Genomic DNA, 18344 nt, shown 5'->3' on the forward strand with positions numbered 1-18344 from the left:
AGAGCGGGCTGCAATCATGAGCATCGCTCACCCAGGTTCAAAGCAGAAGTGCTGCATTTTTTCCTGCGCTGTTGATGGTGACACACCAGTCACTGTGCTGCTGTCAGTCATCTCAGCCTGGTGCTTATGAATTGAGCAGAGCTGGGATGTGCTGGAGGCTGGTTCAAAGCCACCCACTTAAAAAGCCACCTCTCAGGTCTACTTTTCCCTTTTGTATTTTGGAGGTTAGTTTCATTTTCACTTACTCACTGGGGCCGTGGGATATTTTCTCAGTGGTCCAATGCTGCGGGTGTAAATGTGGTGATTCTGCATTCAGAGCCACATGGGGTCTTTCCTCCTTTGCTGACTTTGATGAGAAAAATCAAGACTGTTTCAGTTGTCATTACACTTGATAATGATGACTGAGGAGATAAGTCATTTACCAGTATCAGGGATGGGAAGTGACTAATGGGACTCTAAGCTCACTGTATTAATGGCCCTTGAGGTTGGCAGGAGGAAGAGAAAGCAGATGAAACTGCCAGTGTTTTGGCTCGGGTCCTTTGGTACATGTCATTGCTCAGTTCAAAATGTACTTGGAAAGTGGCCCAGCTTTTATGCGATTTCTATACTAAACTCCCAAACCAGAAAGCCACTGCCCAGCCAGAGTCTCCATTTGTCCTCTGCAGCAAGCTGAGATGCTTAACTTATGGTGGGCAAAAAGAAAGGGCAAACTACAAACTAAAATCTACTGGATGACAGAGCCACTTCCGAAATGCTTCCCAGTGGTGTGTGTCTTGGGGAGGGCCGGTAGTGGATGTACACCACTTCTGCCTTGGTGGGCAGGGAGCCGTAGCTGCAGGAGTCAGCCTCAGAAATTCCTGCTATGAAGCAGTACAGGACTCTTCTTGCACTTCATATCTGTGGAGATGAGATGACTCCATACCCCTGTTTGCATCTCATTGTGTTCCATTTTAATTCCAGGGCTGATGGTAACAGCGTTTGGGCAGTCCTAGAGTGTGGAGGGGTCAGCAGCTGGGACAACATCTGTCCTGTGGGACTCTTATTTCCCTCACACTCACACTCATGTGGACAGCTTCCTCTGGGCTTGGGAAGTCCAGCCAGCCTGAGGTTTTGGCCTTGGTGGTGGATGGGGATCTCCAGTGGTAGCTGGAGAAGCTGCATCTTCTCCAGAAAGCCCAGAGGCCAGTGTCTCCAGAACCCTGCACAGGCACTGCAGGAGTGGGGCAGGTTCAGCATGAGTGTTTTCTCCCAGCTCTGCAGTGGCAGGACTGGGGCCATGCACTGCTGACCCTCCGCCTGCTCTGCACCCATCCAGACCCCGCTCACCTGCGCCCTCCCAGGCACAGGAGGATGTAACCTCGGTTGGTCACTGGACCAGCATCTGTGCATCCATGTGTGCATGTGTGTGTGTATCTCTAACCGAGCAAGCCCACCTCAGCTCTTGGTCTTGCCATTCTGAACTCAGCTGTGCTGTGTGAATCCTTACCAGGTTTTCCTTGCTTCGCTATGTGCGTAATGCATGCACATGATGCTCTTGCATTGCTCCCTGGAGCCATGTGAGTGATGCAGCTTACAAATCTAGGCATTTATTTGTCTAAGTGTTGTGTCTGTAGCTCTTTCTTTCATTCTAGTTAATTTGTGAAGGTCTGAATGAACAACCCCATGGACAGGAAAGCTCATTGTGTCCTGCATGGCCACTACAGGGCATTCGAGACACTCTGACCCACAGCTGTAATCAAAGTGTATGGTAACTGCAGGGAAGGAGCTGTGAGTGTCTTTAAGGCAAGTATGAAAGCAGGGGCTTCCCCATCTTGATCCAGCCACAACACTCACAAATGCCGACTTCTGCAGCTTGGGAAAGCAAGCAGAGGCCAGCCGGTCATGCCCTACTGTGTCACCCATGTCCATCACCAGCAGCTGCTGACTGATTTTTTTTTTTCCTCCATCCAGAGATCCTGCCAGCTACAGGCCTGAGTGCTCACAGGTGACTGCTGTGAAGAGCTGGTACCCAGCTCTGGTGAAACATTCCACTGTATCCCATCCAAAAACCCACCCTCACTTTCTCAGCTGGACCCCAGCAGGCAGCTGGCCACCCTCCCTGCTTGGCCCCATCGTGCACAGCAGGCTGCAGGGTGGCAACCTGTATGCTAAGCAAGAGGCAGCAATGAGTGAAATGGCCCAGCAGGTTGGCGAGAAGGCATGTGGCTGGCAGTGCTGCTGGTACCTGCCCTGGGTATAGGTGTTAGCTGACTGCTCCAAAGTGTCCCACCACTCATTCCTGTGTTGGTTCACAGGAAAACAAGCCAGAGCACTTGTGAAGTGAAGCACCCTGTGAAAGAAGCTCCCTGTGAGAGAAGCTGGTAGCCTAGATAGACCTTGCCTAGCCCAAAGCAGGCCAAGTCCCGAGCATCGAAATGTCACTAGACACGGCTTTTATATCTGCAGCTAAAGGGCACAGTGCCATTCATATCCTGGCAGATGTTTCAGCCTCTGTCAGTGCTTCAGTATTGGAGAAATCTGCTTTACCCAAGAGTAATAGAAATGCAAAGAGCATGATAGCATGGTTTCCAGTTAGGCGTGACACATGCTATGATCTTACAGGCTTCTCCCTGTCTGGTGGGGAGACTCCATACCCTTGTGGCAAATGTTGTCCAGACCTCAGCTATTTACATTGTCATTGTCGTGGTTCAAACCCAGCCGGCAACTTGGAACCACGCAGCCGCTCGCTCACTCCCCCCCTTTTCCTTCCTCCCCCCGCTCCCGGAGGGATGGGGAGGAGAATCGAAGGAATGTAACTCCCACGAGTTGAGATAACAGCTCTCCAGTAACTAAGGTATAATACAAACCACTACTGCTACCAGTAATAATGATAAGAGGAATAACAAGGGAAAAGGACACAACCGCTCACCACCCGCCGACCGATACCCAGCCCGACCCGAGCAGCGATCTGGGCCTTCCGGGTAACTCTCCCCAGTTTATATACTGGGCATGACGTGCTGTGGTATGGAATACCCCTTTGGCCAGTTTGGGTCAGGTGTCCTGCCTCTGCTTCCTCCTGGCTTCCCCTCCTCTCTGGCAAAGCATGAGACTGAGAAAGTCCTTGGTCAGAGTAAACATTACTTAGCAACAACTAAAAACATCGGTGTTATCAGCGTTGTTCCCAGACTGAAAGTCAAAAACACAGCACTGCACCAGCTACTAAGAAGGAGAAAAAATGACTGCTGTAGCTGAACCCAGGACAGTCATCCCCTGTTGTCCAGCCCAGCCTACAACATTGCTGGGTCTGAAGCCATTGGTGCACAGGAGCAGTGCAGGGCTCTTCTTGGTGGCAGCTGCCTTCTGCTCTCTACCCTGTCTCACAGTTCCTGAATCAAGAGGGGGGCTTGGGCTATGGCCTTCAAAGCACCACACCGCCAAGGCACTAAACTTCTTAACAGCTGCCTACAGCTTGGGGGTGAGTAGCCTTTTGCTATGTCAACCTCCTGCCAAGACAGTCCCTGTGTGGGACAGGGCGTCCTCAGGACAGAGTGCCCCAAGGGCAGAGCTATTGCAGCCACTGGCAGGCAGCCTTTCCAACTGATGACTAGGTGCAGAGCGTTTCCAGCCACTGGCAGCAGTCTTTCCTAAGTCTTGCTTTCTCTAACCCACATGCATATTTAAAGACCAGTTAAGGAGATGAAACCTTAAATTCCCATCTAATGTGCTTCTGCCTGAATACAGGACCCAGTGCATCAGCATAACGCAGCCCTAGAGGGCTTCCAGCTGCTGCTTGGGGAGTGATCTATGGATAGACTGAGTTAGAGGAGAAGGGAGCCATGAACATCACTCATGCCCTGACATGGGAAAATTGTCCTGGTTTTGGCTGGGATAGAGTTAATTTTATTTTTAGTCGCTGGTACAGTGCTGTGTTTTGGATTTAGTATGAGAATAATGCTGATAACACACCAGCGTTTTAGTTGTTGCAAAGTAGTGCTTACTCTAAATCAAGAGCTTATAAGTTTCCAATGCTCTGCCAGAGAGGATGGACACAAGGGACTGGGAGGTAGCATAACCAGGGCAGCTGACCCAAACCAGCCAAAGGGATATTCCATACCATAGAACATCCACGGTTAGTATAGAAACTGGGGGAGTTTGCCAGGAGCCACCAATCACTTCTCAGGGATGGGCTAGGCATTGGTCAGTGGGTGGTGAGCAATTGCATTGTGCATCACTTGTCTTTCTTGGGTTTCATTCCTCTCTGTTTTTTCCCTATTATTATTATTATTATTATTGCTATTGCTATTACTGTTCTTACCAACCTGTGGATTTTACCTTTTTCTGATTCTCTCCCCATCCTGCCAGGGGCTAGGGGGAGAGTGAGCAATTGGCTGTGTGGTGCTTAGTGCCAACTGGGGTTAAAACGCAACAGAAGTACTGGGAGAAAATCTGACTTTCTCTCTGGCCATTTCTAACTGCAAAATAATATGGGCTGGGCTGAATAACCCACGTGCTGTGAACGAGTCACCTGCCAGTTGTTTGCCAAGGCCTGTCCTGGGGTTGGCAGTGCTGGCTGGTGACCTCGGTGGCCATAGCTCCTTGCCAAAAGGGGTCCCATGGCAGAGCTGTGCCTGTTGAGGTTTGTCCTTGTGCCCCTGAGCAGAAGCTTGGCCAGGCTGAAGCCAGGCAAGTGTGGTGACCCTGACTCCCTGCTGGTAACGACCTACCCAACAAGAAGAGAGTCTTGCTATGGCAATCTGCACCAAATGCCGCTGTGTGCTTTCCTTAGCCTGCGCCAAGTGCAAACTCACTAGCTGACACCTCACCAAGCATTGCTTGGGTCCCCAAGTTCTTTTTTGTGGGGCAAGTGCAGCCCTCAGAGGTGGGAACCCATTAAACAAGAGGATTGCTGGGCACTTGCAGAGTACAGTTGGGTTTTTCGTGGTATACCAAGGTATAAAGCCATTCCTGAACTGCTGGGAGTGTGTGCAAGAGGAAGGAGCTGTTAAAAGAGCTTTGGTTTTTTGTTGTTCTTGTTTCTCTGAATGCTTCATGCTTCTCTGTGGTACTGGAAGATGATGTCAAAATGCCTCTCCCCATTGCAGCATCCCCACATGTTAAAACAGGAGCTGATACTTTCCCATAAGTGTGGGGCATGACGAGGGTAACTCCTAATGACTGTAAAGTGCCTTGGAGACAGCAAGTGTAATAGGCAGCCTAAAAATTAGCACTGTTATTTGATTAAAATCCTGTGTGGCTGGCAGCATGACCACACAGTAATACTCTGAATCCCTTCATCTAGTACCTGCCCCTGAACGGAGAGCTCGTGCTGGCATCTGGTGCAGGATTCGCAGCTTTCGATGGCAGCTGGGATCCAGGCTGTGACTCAGGTATTTTTTGCCCAGCCCAGTCACCCCTCAGCCTGTGATTAATCACACGGATTCAGTCCAAAAGCTTCCACAAAGGTCTTTGCTATCCTACCTCAGAGCAAAGTGAATCATTTCTCTTTCAATACTTACCTTTTCTTTGATGACCTCCCTCACATCAGATCTTCTTTTCCTGCTAGATCACCTGTCTTCTAAAAAAGTAATTATGCTAGGCAAGCCTTTGAAGTTGTAGCAGTGAGGCAAATATTGTTTGTATGTTACCTAGACTATTAAGCATGTAGCCACATCAAAGCCCTCATTTTCTTTGCCATGGTACTTCCAAAGAGAACTGGTTAGGTGTTGCATACGGGTGAGCTGAACTGCAGCCACTGCAGCGAGCTGGCCCTTGGCCCAATGCCCACAGGCATTTCGGCGTAAGCACATCATTCTCTCCCCTCTTAGCCTCCAGCCCAGGTTTTCCGTGACTGAGACAACACGTTTGTTTCATCGGTGCCTGTTACTAGTCTGGTAGCTGTTTGCTACAGAGATGTACTTTGGGTGTTTAAGCTCTAACTAATGCTTTCATTGGCAAGTTTTTAGTTCAGCTGCAGGAAAAGAAAAGTCCACACAGAGTGCCTGTACTCTGACTGGCAAAAAAAGAGGAAAAAGAGAGAAAAAGCCCAAGCAGGTCTGCCCAGAGGAAGGACTATAGCATCAGGCTGCCTGGAGTCACTCTGAAATCCTTTGGGTCTGGCTGTCCCCATCAGGGATGCTCTGGCATCTGCGCATTTCCTGCTAAAACTGCTCCCATGAAACCAACAGTCGTTTTGGGGCAACTTTCATGAATGGATTTTTTTAAAGCATGCTTTTAAAATGAACACAAGCAATTCATTCAATAAACACCTGCATGCTAGCTGAAGTGGTAAAGATTCAGCTGCTGGGGAAGGGTGAGGAGGAAGCAGGGAACTGCATGATGATACTAACTGTGACCAGCAGAGAAATGGTTAATGATTAAATAATTGAGGTTATTGGTTAAATAAGGCACTGTTTTTGGGGTTACCTGCTGCAGGGCCAGTCACGTTTCTGTAGGCCTGACAGGCGGCTTGGAAACTGGGACATGAATTATCATACCCGTTTTTATCCAGTTTAGCTGTTATTCAACATTTGGGCAGCCATTTTCCTCTCTAACCATAATGCTGAGCTTTAAATAAAAGGGGGAAAGATGCCCTGTGGGATGTGGGGCCAGAGGCCTGCAGCCAAAGTGAGGTCCAGGTTGAGCTGCTGAGACCCCAGCCCTGAGCACTAGAAAGCTTTGCTAAGCTCTGGGAAGTACCTGTGGCAGCTGCCTGTGAGGGCGATGCCAGAGCCAGCCCTTCACTCCCTGCCTGCAGCATGAGCTCCTCTGCTTCAGGCCAACCAGTGCCTGGTTTTACCAACCTAGGTGCATCCATTTGGGCTGCGATTTGGGTCTGGGTCGTGCTCGACCTTTCCTGTTGCTTTTCCAGGTGCAACAGTGAGGTTTGCTGATGCTGAGCACCACGCGTGGTTCGACCCCACACTGTGGCAGCCTGTGTCCCCTGTCGGGGAGCTCGAGCCAAGCAGGCGCATCTTTTCTGTGGATGAGGAACGTGTCCCATGCCACTATGATGATATTATCTTCCAGCCCGAAACCTCCTTCAGGGTAAACGTCGACTCATCACAGCAAGTGATTCATCTCCGCAGCATCTCTCTCATGGGCCAGGTAACATGGGGATGATGAGAAAACAGCTTGAAGCCCCCTCAAGCCACAAAGTAGATCAGGAGAGGAAGGGCCAGCTAGGGATGGAGTCACAGCACTGTGTGGGGAGATGGGGCACTCCCAAGGAGCTGCAGCTTCATGGGTTGCAGCTGCTGCTGTGGATGGTCTCAATGTGTTTCCTCTACCAGTCTGTTACCATCTCCCTCCCTGCAGTGTGGAAGACAAACTGTCTCACTATTCACATTAAAAAAAAGGCCAGCATGCACAGGTCAGACCACCACCAAATGGCATCTTCTCCAGCACGTGTCTGCAGCCCCACTGTGCAGGGACCCTCTGGGGACACCTCCCTCCTGCCCTGGACCTTAACATGGCCTGTGTGTCAGCAATCATCTCCCAGCTTTGCTTCAGCGCTGCTCTTTAATTGATTGGAGGGATAATTATAGAAACGCTGGCAGCCTGCTGTGCTTCAGCCCGGGAGTCAGGCGCACAATGAGCCCGGTGCCTCGCCGGTCGAAGTGAAAGATCACAGGCACTGCAGCAGTAAACACAGGCTCCTTCCAGGAGGGAGAGATGTGGCAGACATTTCATAAGTTATTTATTATTTCTGCTGCTGTGCTGCCTGGGATCTGCCATTTTGGGGCCAGGCATGAGGTAACTGCTTTTTGACTAATAAACTCAGTTGGTATCCAAGTGAGTGCAGGCGAGTCTGGACAAGGTAGCACCTCTGGCACACATAGCCCCAGGGATGCAGAGGTGGATGCTCTTGGGTGCTCAGAGTGATGCCCAGCCCGCTAATGCCTGGGTATTGCCCAATGGCACATCATCCCCTCACAGCCACCCCCCTGTAGCTGGCTGTGCTCCGGGGAGGAGGCTGCTGCTGAGCGATGACATGGAAGGAGAAGGTGCTTTTTATTGTTGTGATTATAGTGTATTTCCTAAAACCTGACCTTATAAGCTACTTTGTCCCTTTGTAGCCAGCCCTTGCACTCCTTGCTCTATGGCCTATTTTCAGCTCAGGGGTTGAGAAATCCTGTTATTGTGCCAGGGCATGGAGAAGCCTCCTGTGGAACACAGTGAGTGAGGGAATTACCGGTGGCTGGGCTGGACAGGCTGGTCAGTCCAGCTCAGCCTTTGCTAATGCCAAGCCCACTTAAATGCTTCCCAGATTGGAGGAAGGCACCTCAGATCCAGCCCTTTCCTCCCAGTAATTGAAAGCTGATAACCTGAATTCTCTGGGCCAGCAGGAGGGAAAGCAAGGTGTCAAGAAAGCCCAGCCATGTCATGATTTATTTGTGTCCCTTTTCTTTGGTTTTCAATTAGAAAGGGTTCTTACTTTGGCCCTGTTGAGAAGCCTGAATGGGTGTGTTGTCAGGATTTTCCTGCTGCACTCACTGCCTGCGATGGAGCTGGCTGTCAGATGTGCCGCTGGGTGTCCAGTGGGTGCTTCGGGCCAGCAGTGGGACCTGTCTGGGGACACTCACCCGCTTTGCTGCTGCTCCCCACACAGGAGCTCAGCAGCCCCGAGGCCTGGGCTGGGTACCTGCGCGGCCCCTCCGCCGCCCTGCAGTTCCACGGCAATGGCACTCTGCAGGTGACGGGCTCCGGTTGTCTCGACAAGTCCGGCTGTGCCTGCGGGAACACACTGGTGAGTCCTCCCATCGCAGTTTGGGGGTAACATCGCAGCTCACGGGGCGAGGGACTGACGCTGCCCTGCTCTCCTTCAGGATGGCCACCGCATCTGCACAGCCCTGCTCAGGGCATTGGGAGGGCAGTGCCCAGCACCAGCGTGCCAGAGGCCTTTGCAGCCCCTTGGCCACTGCTGCCCAGTCTGTGGTGAGTGGGGGGCATGCCCCTGTTCCTCCTCCCTGCCTTTCCCCGAGCTCCATGGGGGAAAGCTGGGTGCAGGGGTGCTGCTGGTCGTGGGCTGGAGTTTTGCTGTATCACTGCTCCCACAAGTCCCATCCACATCCTATCATCTGAAACGGCAGCCTGGCTTTTGGAAGCCTTTTTGGAGTGCAGCCCTTTGTCCCCGCCTCCAGTTTATCCTGTCAGGATGTCACAGCTAGTCAAGCTGATAGGGCTCTGCTGAGTCTGTGCAGTGGAAAGCACTCAGAGAGAACGCACCTTTGTCACTGTAGTGTCAGCTTTCCAACAGCAAGTTTGTTTCATTTCATTTATAATAGAAACATGCAGATTGACAGCGCTCCCTCTGCAATGGGCACTTCTCCATTAATCTACCTGGAAGGCTGCTAAGGAGAATTTTTCATGCCCGATTGTACCTAGATATTTGGTGTATCACATTTGGTATATCATACCAAACTCATTAAAATGGCACCATATGTTTCTCTGTCTAACATGCTCCTAAAAGCAGAGCCCCTTACAGCCTTTAGGAGCATTTTGTATTTCAACAAATGCTCACTTGCATTTTTTCCAAGGAAAATACTTGGCTTAATGAGTGCAGTGCAGCCATATGGGGAGCACAGGTGTCCTCTCCAGAGCCAGGGTAGCATTGCTGAGTCTCAGCCTTGTAGCCCTGAAACCAGGTACATACAGAGCTTTCCAGAGGGTACGGGGGAGAAAGCTTCTCTCTGGAATATGGTGGAAACCAAAAGCCTTTCATGAAACCCAGATGATAATAAGACCAGTGAGGAAGGGGGAGGTTTCCTGGGGCAGTGCTGTTCAGGCAGGGCTGTGGGGCCACCTCTTCTCAGCCCAGCCAGATCCGTTACACAGAGGTACCAGAGGGTCCCCAGTGTTTTTCATGGCAGTGGGAGCTGTGCTGCCGCAGCAGCCCTATGCCTAAGCTTGGTGACAACATCATTTCTGTCTCTTTTTGGGCTGCAGGAGCCACCATTAACCTGGATTTCACTCCTGATTTTGACCTGCAGAAGTACCAGGACAGGTTGGCCCAAGCCTTGCTAAGCCAGGTACATCAGCCCGCTGGATTGGGAGGGGCTAATAGGACCACAAGCCACCAGCCATGTTTGCCGGTGACTTGGTGCTGGTGCGGCTGTCTGGGGGCACATGCAGTTCCATCAGTTCAGGGGGCTCAGCCTCACTTACCACCATACTGCAGGCCTCACCCCCTATTTGGCCCCTTGGATGTGCCAGCTTGCCAGGGGGTCTGCCACAGCCTCCCTTGCCCCCCACCGTGGCTATGCTGCCCCTCTCAGCACAGTGCAGGAACTGCTGCTGCCATGTAGATGGGGAAGGCTGCAGGGAGGCTTACTGGAAACTGGTCCAGAAAACACAGGAGGCCAGCCAGGAGGTCAGGTCTAGGTTATCTAGGAGATTATCATGGGAGGTCAGCCCATGGGGCTGGGGTCATGTGAACCTGCAGCAGGGGATCCCGGAGCCTCTGGGACATGGCTCCCAATGCTAGGCTGCTTTTCATTCCCCAGTGGACTAGTGCTGGGTGGGTAACTGGCACTGATCAGCACTCAATGCATGCCCTGTAAGGCATCACTCCATGCTGCTGCTTGTCAGACACAGCATGACATCCTTCCTCCTGGCTGGGAGCTGCTGGGGGGAGGAGACGTTCTCCGAGATACACTGGGAGGATCAATACCAAAGTATTACTGTATTGATCCCAACCTGAAAGCCTGCTGCCTGTTCTCCTTACAGCCATACATGTCTTAATACAGGTTCAACGGGTGTGCTCCATGAAATTGCTTTCTCAGTGCACTTGCCTCCACAGGAGAACGCTGCGTGCTGGGTGCTGGTTACAGCTTGGAAGGGAGGGGAGGTATGAACCTCTTATTTGGGAAACACAGCAGCACTGTGGTAACAGGGTTGGCAGCTCTGTGATGGGTCTCATATGAAGATTTATAGGTGTGCCTTGATGGTGCATCCATCATGGGTGTCTGTAGAGGTGACTAATTCCTGCCTACCACTCTCATGGGATTTATGAATCTCCTTGTCTTTTGAAAAGCCCAAGTACACTGGCTTGCAGATGGCCATATCCAAGGTGCAAAAAGAACAGACCTTCCTGGGAGTCATACCCCGAAGCTCCACTCCTATCATCCAAATTGTGCTGATCCATGACGGAACAGGGCTGCAGACCAGCAGCATTGTGGAACAGCTAGCAGCAGACATCATGGAGGACATAGCACAGCATGGTAACACCACTGTCCTTGCATTGTCCTTGCAATCGTCCACCTTTATAGTAAACCAGTTTTCTCTTATATTTAACTTGAATTTACTATATTTCAATTTGTGCCCATTGCTTCTTGCCCTGTCACTGCCTGGGTCAGCACTCCAGCTGTGTCTCACCAGAGCAGAGCAGAGCAGAGGGGAAGCGTCACCTCCCTTGACCTGCTGGCAATCCTCCTGCTCATGCAGCTTAGGATACTGTTGCCTTTCCATGCCATGTCTGGCCACCGTCAGCTTGGACCCCTCTCTGTAGAGTTGTTTTCCAGCCAGAATGTTGCGCGTGGAGGCAGTCATGTAGGCTGGCAGATGCTGGTAAGCATGTAGGTTGCAGCCAGGAGACCTGGTGGTTGTTGTCTGGGTAGCAGAACCACATGGGCTTATCCCAGTTGAGTCCACCCAGCTGCGTCCACCCAGCTGTGTATCCTATTCCCTGTCCCCAGGGAAAGGTGATCAACCAGGCAAGCAGTGCCAGACCCAACTGCAGGCTCCCTCTGCCCTGTGCGTGAGTTGGCGTGGGGATGTGCTGCCCTGTCCAGTCCTCACCCCTATTTCTTCCTGCCCTTTCCCAGGTGAAGCACTCGGCATTTCAAGTGGCAAAATGGAGGTGGCCACCAGCAACGCTTTCAGCGAGCAAGTGGGGAACCACGCATTGAGCAGCATCACAACGGGGACAGTCCTGGGGTTACTCTTCGGTCTCCTGTTCCTTGGAGGGATCCTCTTTCTCCACAGAAAGGGAAAGCTAAGGTAGGGATGGGACTTCTGTTGGCAGGGTACTGCCAGGCTTATCCTGCCTGGGGGTAGCTGTCACCCGCGGCTGTCCTTCCAGCTAGCCTGGTAGCAGAGAGGCACACAGTGCTGCCCAGAACTCCCACAGTGGCATGGCCAGGCAGTCTGCTATACCTAACATTACTGGTTAGTAGAACCACAGAATGATTTGGGTTGGAAGGAACCTTAGTCATCATCTAGTTCCAACCCCCTGCCAGGGGCAGGGACGCCTCACAGTAGACCAGGTTGCTCAAAGGCCCATCCAACATGGCCTTGAACACTGCCAGGGATGGGACAGCCACAACTTCTCTGGGCAGCCTGTGCCAGCACCTCACCACCCTCACAGTGAAGAACTTCTTCCTTATATCTAATCTCAATCTACACTCTTTTAGTTTAAAATCGTTGCCCTTGTTGTTCCTCATGGTTTATTGGAGGTGAGGTGGCTGAAAGGCACTTGTGTACTCTTGGACTGCTCTGCAGTGTCCTCCATGGCCGGGAGACTTGGCGTCATGGCTGCTTCTTGGCATGGAGCTATGTGCTCTGGAGGGAGCAGGGCTGCTGCAGCTCAGTTGGAGCTGTGCACAGTCTGGTCATGCTGCCTGGCAACGTCTCCTGTTCCTTGTAACCATTAGTTTGCAGCCTTCCAGGGGGTTGAGGGCTGAAACTGCCAGCTGCTAAATAGAAATGCATCAAAATAATTCAAAACACTCATCCTGCAGCTTTGTACCATGAGAAGGAGAGACGGCATCCAAAAGCAAACACATCTTCTGGAGCATCCCTGGCTCATCCATTCTGGATGGCGGGGCACATGGCACCTGACCACACCACAGCTGGGAGCTGGTCAGAAATGCCCCTTTTCCATCATGCTTTCCCCTCACAGCTTGGACACAGGCTCTGGCAGTGAATAGGGCATCCCAGCACCTGCTAGGTGCTCAGGGCACCCACCTCTGCTCCTCACCCATGCATCCGCCTTCATGTGGAGGGCTTTTCAGGGTTTATTGTTGTACATCCTTGTGCAGAAGGCCATCTGCTGAGTGCTATGGCTGGTCTCACCTACCTGACTTCAGGCAGGCGGGGTGGACCCTGCGCGGTTTATAACCAGGAGGTGGGAAGGTGCACTGATGTCTGCCCGGGGAAGCTGAGCTCCCCAGTACTTGGGCTGGGGAGTCACAGGATCACAAATCAGGCTGTTTCTTCCCTGCCAGTTCCTCTGCCGGTGTTTTCTTCCCTCAGAGCAGCAGCGGTGGCCAGGGATGCTTGTCCTGCCGGTCAGCACGTGCTGACATGGTATTTCCTAGCAATAAACCCATGCCTTCATTTAATTTCTAAATAAAACTCCCAGCCCCGTAATTGCTACTTAATGATTTATCTTCCACTGACACTTCTTTGGACGCTGGACAGGTCTTTGAAACCAGCTTTGTCAGCAGCAGGAGGGAAGTTCATGTAGCTACAGGAGACAGAGCTGAACCTGAGCCCAGGCCATGTCCCTAGCTGACCTGCTCCTGCTGCGTGTCCCTGGCTGGCTCCAGGGCAGGGCCCTTTCAGGCAGTGCTGCTGAGCATCGTGGAGGCATCAGACACCAGCAGGGGTGCTGCAAATTTCACTGGAGGCTCTGGGAGCCTGCAAACAGTCTGCCTGCATGCAGCAGAGCTACCGACCACCGGCAAAACAGCAGATTTAGCTTGTTCCCCCCAAAAAGGGCCTCGCACAGCCTCCCTGCAGATAGCACAGCTCCTCCAATTGCATACATAGAGCCTGTGGCTGCAGTGTTTCAATACCGGTGGGCTTTCAAGACCAGTGGTGACGTGTGTGGACCCACTGCTGAGCCTGGTTCAGGACATGATTCTTAGCAACTGGGACACTTAGTGTAAGAGTAATGATGGAAATAATAATAGTAGTGATGGTGATTAAGATGATAAAACGATAACATGATAAAAGTAATGATAAAAGCAATTAGTGCTTGTTGAGATTGCAGTGGGAACAGGTGTCGGCTTCGTGGCAATTCATTTTAGGCCACGGGGGAGGAGAGCGATGGCTCTGAAGTGAAGCTTGTACTAGGGCTGTCTGCCTCTGACAAACTTCTCTCCAGCATCCAGGTCCCAGACCTCTGAGCTTAATGGTTTCTACTGGATATGTCAGCTTTTCCCTGGGAAACAAACATCCCATTTCAAAGACAGCCTGAAACTTTGCCCCATATTTTCCCATCCACCTCTCAAATATGCAGGATTTCAGCTGGGAGGGCTGCTGGAATGGGGGAGATGTGGGTGGATGATGCCCAGGTCTCTCCCCAGGTTGCCTGCCCTGCACTTTCCCCATCTCTGGGACAGAGCTGAAGACCCAGCACCCCCTGCACCAGGCAGTGACAAAGGCTTTGACAACCCCATGTTCGATGTGGTGAGTCCAGTGCCTAGGGACAGGGATGCTCAGGGCTGTGGGCAGGAGGTGGCAGGGCCCCAGCCAGGACCTGCTCGTGTGCCCGTACGGGTGCCACACAGGGTGCAGTTCACTTGCAGGGGTTCCTTCCCTGGCGAGGGTGTTGCTTCCCTTTCCCATCAGTTGCTTTTCCCTCCGTCACTGCTGCAGGAGCCACCAAGAGCTGACCCTGGAAAGGAAACACTGCAGGAGATGACTCACAGAGACCACCGAGTCTTCTACCTCAACCCTCTGTATGATGCAAATGAGACAGAGACCTGATGGCGTGACCTTGTGCTGACGTATCCAACACCTCCATGGGGACACCACCTCCTCTCCAGCCCTTGCAGCCCCTCACATCAACCACAAACAGATCCTACCTGAATAAAAGTGTCCACATGGTGAAGGAAACCACAGCAAACCTTTGCCATCAGGGCTCAGCCATGCATGCGTGGCCTCCCTGGTGCTGCTTCTGGTTTTAAAACTGTTGTGTAAGCATCAATCATTTTTAGACAGTTTGACATTGAGATTCGGGTCTCAGGTGATACCTGGGGAAGTTGGAGTCTAACTCAGCACCCCATGCTTTACCCAGCCCCATGTTGGACTTGCCCAGGGCATGTAGCAGGCCAAAGGATGCGCCCCTGGGTGCATGATAGAAATTCGGTGCTCAAACATTTCAAAATGTAGCCTGGAGCCTTCAGGGCTTGGACCCATTAGTTGGGTTTGAAAGGAGATTATTTCTCTTTCCAGCAGTGTGCACAGTGCTGAGGGATCTCTGCTCAGGGTGCATCTCAGGAACATCACTCCCATCCCCTAGACGCTGGCAGGAGGCACAGTCCTGAGCAAGCATTTCCCTCCCCATCTCCTCCGGTGAGCCGCCCGAGCTCTGCACACAGGCTGACAGTTATAAGACCCTCTTGGACGTAGCTGGGGGTTTATCATGCTATTTCCTTTGACAAGAGAGATTGTTTTCTTGTGGCACAAGGGGAAATGGTTTTGGTGCTGTGCCAGGGTCCCTGCAGAGGGATGCAGGCGGGAGCACAATGGGTGGGACAGTCATGCTGGCCTGTCTAACGAGAGTCGTGGCAGTGGCACTGAGGGGCCTCGTTAGTGGCAGTGTCTGTGGCCTGGCATGTGTTTGCATTGTGTGCCTGCAGTGTCAGGCAGCGCTTCATTACGGGAGCAGGTCTGATGGGTGAGGCAGAAATTATGGAGATGAATGCAAATTTATGCAAATTTGCACTCTGCTGGGTTTTCAGTAGGGCTTGTTGGCATATTCCATAAGGAAGCAGCTATTTTAAGTTTATTATATTTTGTTCTAGTCTCTGGAAGACAAGACATAATCCCTTCTCAAAGGCCTTGGAATTCATCATTAGGCACATCAGAGCCCTGGAGAACGGTGACAGGCAGCACGTGGCACTGAGACCAGCCCTGCCACCCCCCTGCCCACAGCGAGACCTCTGGTACAGGCAGGCAGGCAGGACACAAAGCATGAGCCAGGCAGGGAATAAGACCATCTCCATAGCCCTGGTTGCTACCTTGGTTTGCAAGCAGGGCAGAGTTGGGGCTGGGAGGAGGACTGTGCTCTGGGGCGCACCGCTGGGATTTCACTATACACATGTCTCCTCAGGGTCCCCCTCTGGAAGTACTGGGGTGAAAAGCAACTTGCCCGGGCAGGAGCTTCTGCTGTGGCTGTCAGGTACTTGGTGTCGAATGAAACGGCCACCAGCTGGGTCAAAAAACAGGGGAAGCCATTGGCTGCCCCAGGCAGTGGGTGGCAGGTCTGTAATACCTAAATCCCACCGTTCTGTGGTCACAGAATCACAGAATTGGGATCATTAGGGTTGGAAGTGACCTCTGGAGAGCACCTACTCCGACCCCCTTCCAAGGCAGGGCCACTGCCGGGAGGTTACACAGGAACACGTCCAGGCAGATATTGAATGTCTCCAGAGAGGGAAACTTCACAAGCCCACTGGGCAGCCTGTTCCAGTACTCTTGCCACCCTCAGTGTAAAGAAGTTCCTCCTCATGTTGAGATGAAACTTCTTGTGTTTTGTTTATGGCCATTGGTCCTCGTCCTGTCACTAGGCCCCACTGAAGAGTCTGGCACCATCCTCCTGGCACCCGCCTTTGAGGTATTTACATGCACTAATGAGATTCCCCTCTCAGTCTGCTCTTCATCAGACTAAACAGGCCCAACTCCCACAGTCTCTCCTCATAAGAGAGATGCAGTGACCCAGGTCCCCAGAACTCACCCCTTAGCACAGTGTCACCCCCGTGACATGAACCCAGGGGTTCACACCCCCACTCCAAGCTCCCATCCGTCCCTCATGAGGCTGGACAGGCTGGGGGCTGGTGTGGACACAGTGCAGCACGGTCAGCCCGCATGTTGCTGCTGGTGAGGCGCTGGCGCCACGGTGTTACCATGGTGCTTGCGAGAGCAGCTGCGGCATCCGCTGGTCCTGCATCACACCGCGGCTGGGTCTCACTGCGGAGGGGGAGGCGGTCATATCCGTATGGCTGTTGTGCCTGCTGCCTGTGAGACCCTTTTTGTGCTTTTTCTCCCTTTCAAATCACTTCATTGCAAGTGGCGGAATCTCCTCTAGCTTACAAGCCTTTAGATGTGCATATACTCATGATTTATTTTTCCACAGCTGAGGCCAATGCAGTGCTGCATGCTGGAGGCCATTGCACCAGGCATTCCTTTGCACCAGCACTGTGAGGAGAAGGCTCTGGGTTATCCCCCAAGGATCCTCTTGGCGCTAGCGCTGGAACAAATCATGTTCTTCCATGTGCTACTTTTGGGACCTTTGCTCCAGGATCACAAGGGGTCTCAGTGGCTGCATCCCCACAAGACATGCATAAGGTGAGAGCAAAAGCATCCCAATGGCTAGATGCTGGGGAGGGAAAAGACAACCCACCGGCAACAGGGACAGTCCATTGCTCAAGTTGGTGGCAGAATGGTATCCTTCCCCTGCCAGCACCTGAGGACATCAGCTCTGTGTCCCCCGGGCACGCAGTGCCGGTGTGGTGGGACAACCTCCAGGGAGGCACAGCTCACTGCACAGCCCGCACAGCACAGGGGAGATGGTCCACGGATCACCGCCTGGTCACCCCTTGATGTGGGGTGTGCAGATCTGCTGCTGGTGAGGTTTCATTTTTAAAATGCATTCGCTGCTCGAGGTCACTTACAATAGAGGCTTTAATTAAAGCAGAGATCAATTTTTGTCAGCGTGCTAGCAGAGCACGGTCTGTACTTTTCCTCTTGGAGCAGCGCTCGCTCACTCGTACAGAAAGCGACGCAGAGGGGGGGAGCTCTGCAGACAAAACTGAAGCACCAGAGTCAGTTTGCGATGCTGGGAGCCACCAACTGCTGTAAAACCAACTGTACCCATGATCACTACCCTGCGCACTGGCGCACGCAGACAACACACTGCAGGCAGGGTAGCACATAGGGTTTTGGTACCTAAGAATCTCCTGCGATTCTGCCCAAACAAGGAGTTTGATCTGCAGACACCTGTGGTAAGCAGCACGTTAGGTGGGTGGTTTCTGTGCGCGGCATGGCTGGGCACGTGATGGCTTTGCTCTGCTCTCGGGGTCCCCAACTGTGACAGACTAATGCAAAATGCATTACTGTTAATGGCAAGATCTCAGGAGCCATTGCTTCCCAGGGTCTTAAAAGAAAAAGCAACCTGCAGACTATTAATGGACACCAACTCATATCATTTGGCCTTGCCACCACGCACTAGGGCTGCTCACAGAAGTTGTGCAAATCCGGACTCAGACAGTGCAGCAGGCAGCAGTGCTCAAAATACCACTGAGCCTGCAAACAGCCTTGGCCTGGGGCATTTTATTTATTTATTAATCTATTTATTTATTCATTTTGCTGTCTATTTATTTATTTACTTAGCAGGAGGAAGCAGCAGCATCGGAAGA

The 18344-nt window shown here is 52.1% G+C and overlaps 1 protein-coding gene across 1 annotated transcript in view; it reads left to right on the forward strand.

Moving 5' to 3' along the window:
* The window catches only part of AMN (amnion associated transmembrane protein), a gene marked incomplete at its 5' end in the record, with an annotated part of 20065 nt that extends 5374 nt beyond the window's left edge, over nucleotides 1–14691 (forward strand). Inside the window, 9 exons of the mRNA XM_010024947.1 lie at nucleotides 5279–5366; nucleotides 6848–7083; nucleotides 8588–8725; nucleotides 8805–8913; nucleotides 9925–10007; nucleotides 11012–11198; nucleotides 11802–11976; nucleotides 14289–14391; nucleotides 14581–14691. Coding sequence (XP_010023249.1) covers nucleotides 5279–5366; nucleotides 6848–7083; nucleotides 8588–8725; nucleotides 8805–8913; nucleotides 9925–10007; nucleotides 11012–11198; nucleotides 11802–11976; nucleotides 14289–14391; nucleotides 14581–14691 — 1230 coding nt within the window. The remainder of the gene's footprint in view (nucleotides 1–5278; nucleotides 5367–6847; nucleotides 7084–8587; nucleotides 8726–8804; nucleotides 8914–9924; nucleotides 10008–11011; nucleotides 11199–11801; nucleotides 11977–14288; nucleotides 14392–14580) is intronic.
* Nucleotides 14692–18344: the final 3653 nt, after the last annotated feature.

The sequence above is a fragment of the Nestor notabilis genome, unplaced genomic scaffold, assembly GCF_000696875.1.
Source record: "Nestor notabilis isolate BGI_N333 unplaced genomic scaffold, ASM69687v1 scaffold7562, whole genome shotgun sequence".
NCBI classification, from domain to species: Eukaryota; Metazoa; Chordata; class Aves; order Psittaciformes; family Psittacidae; genus Nestor; species Nestor notabilis.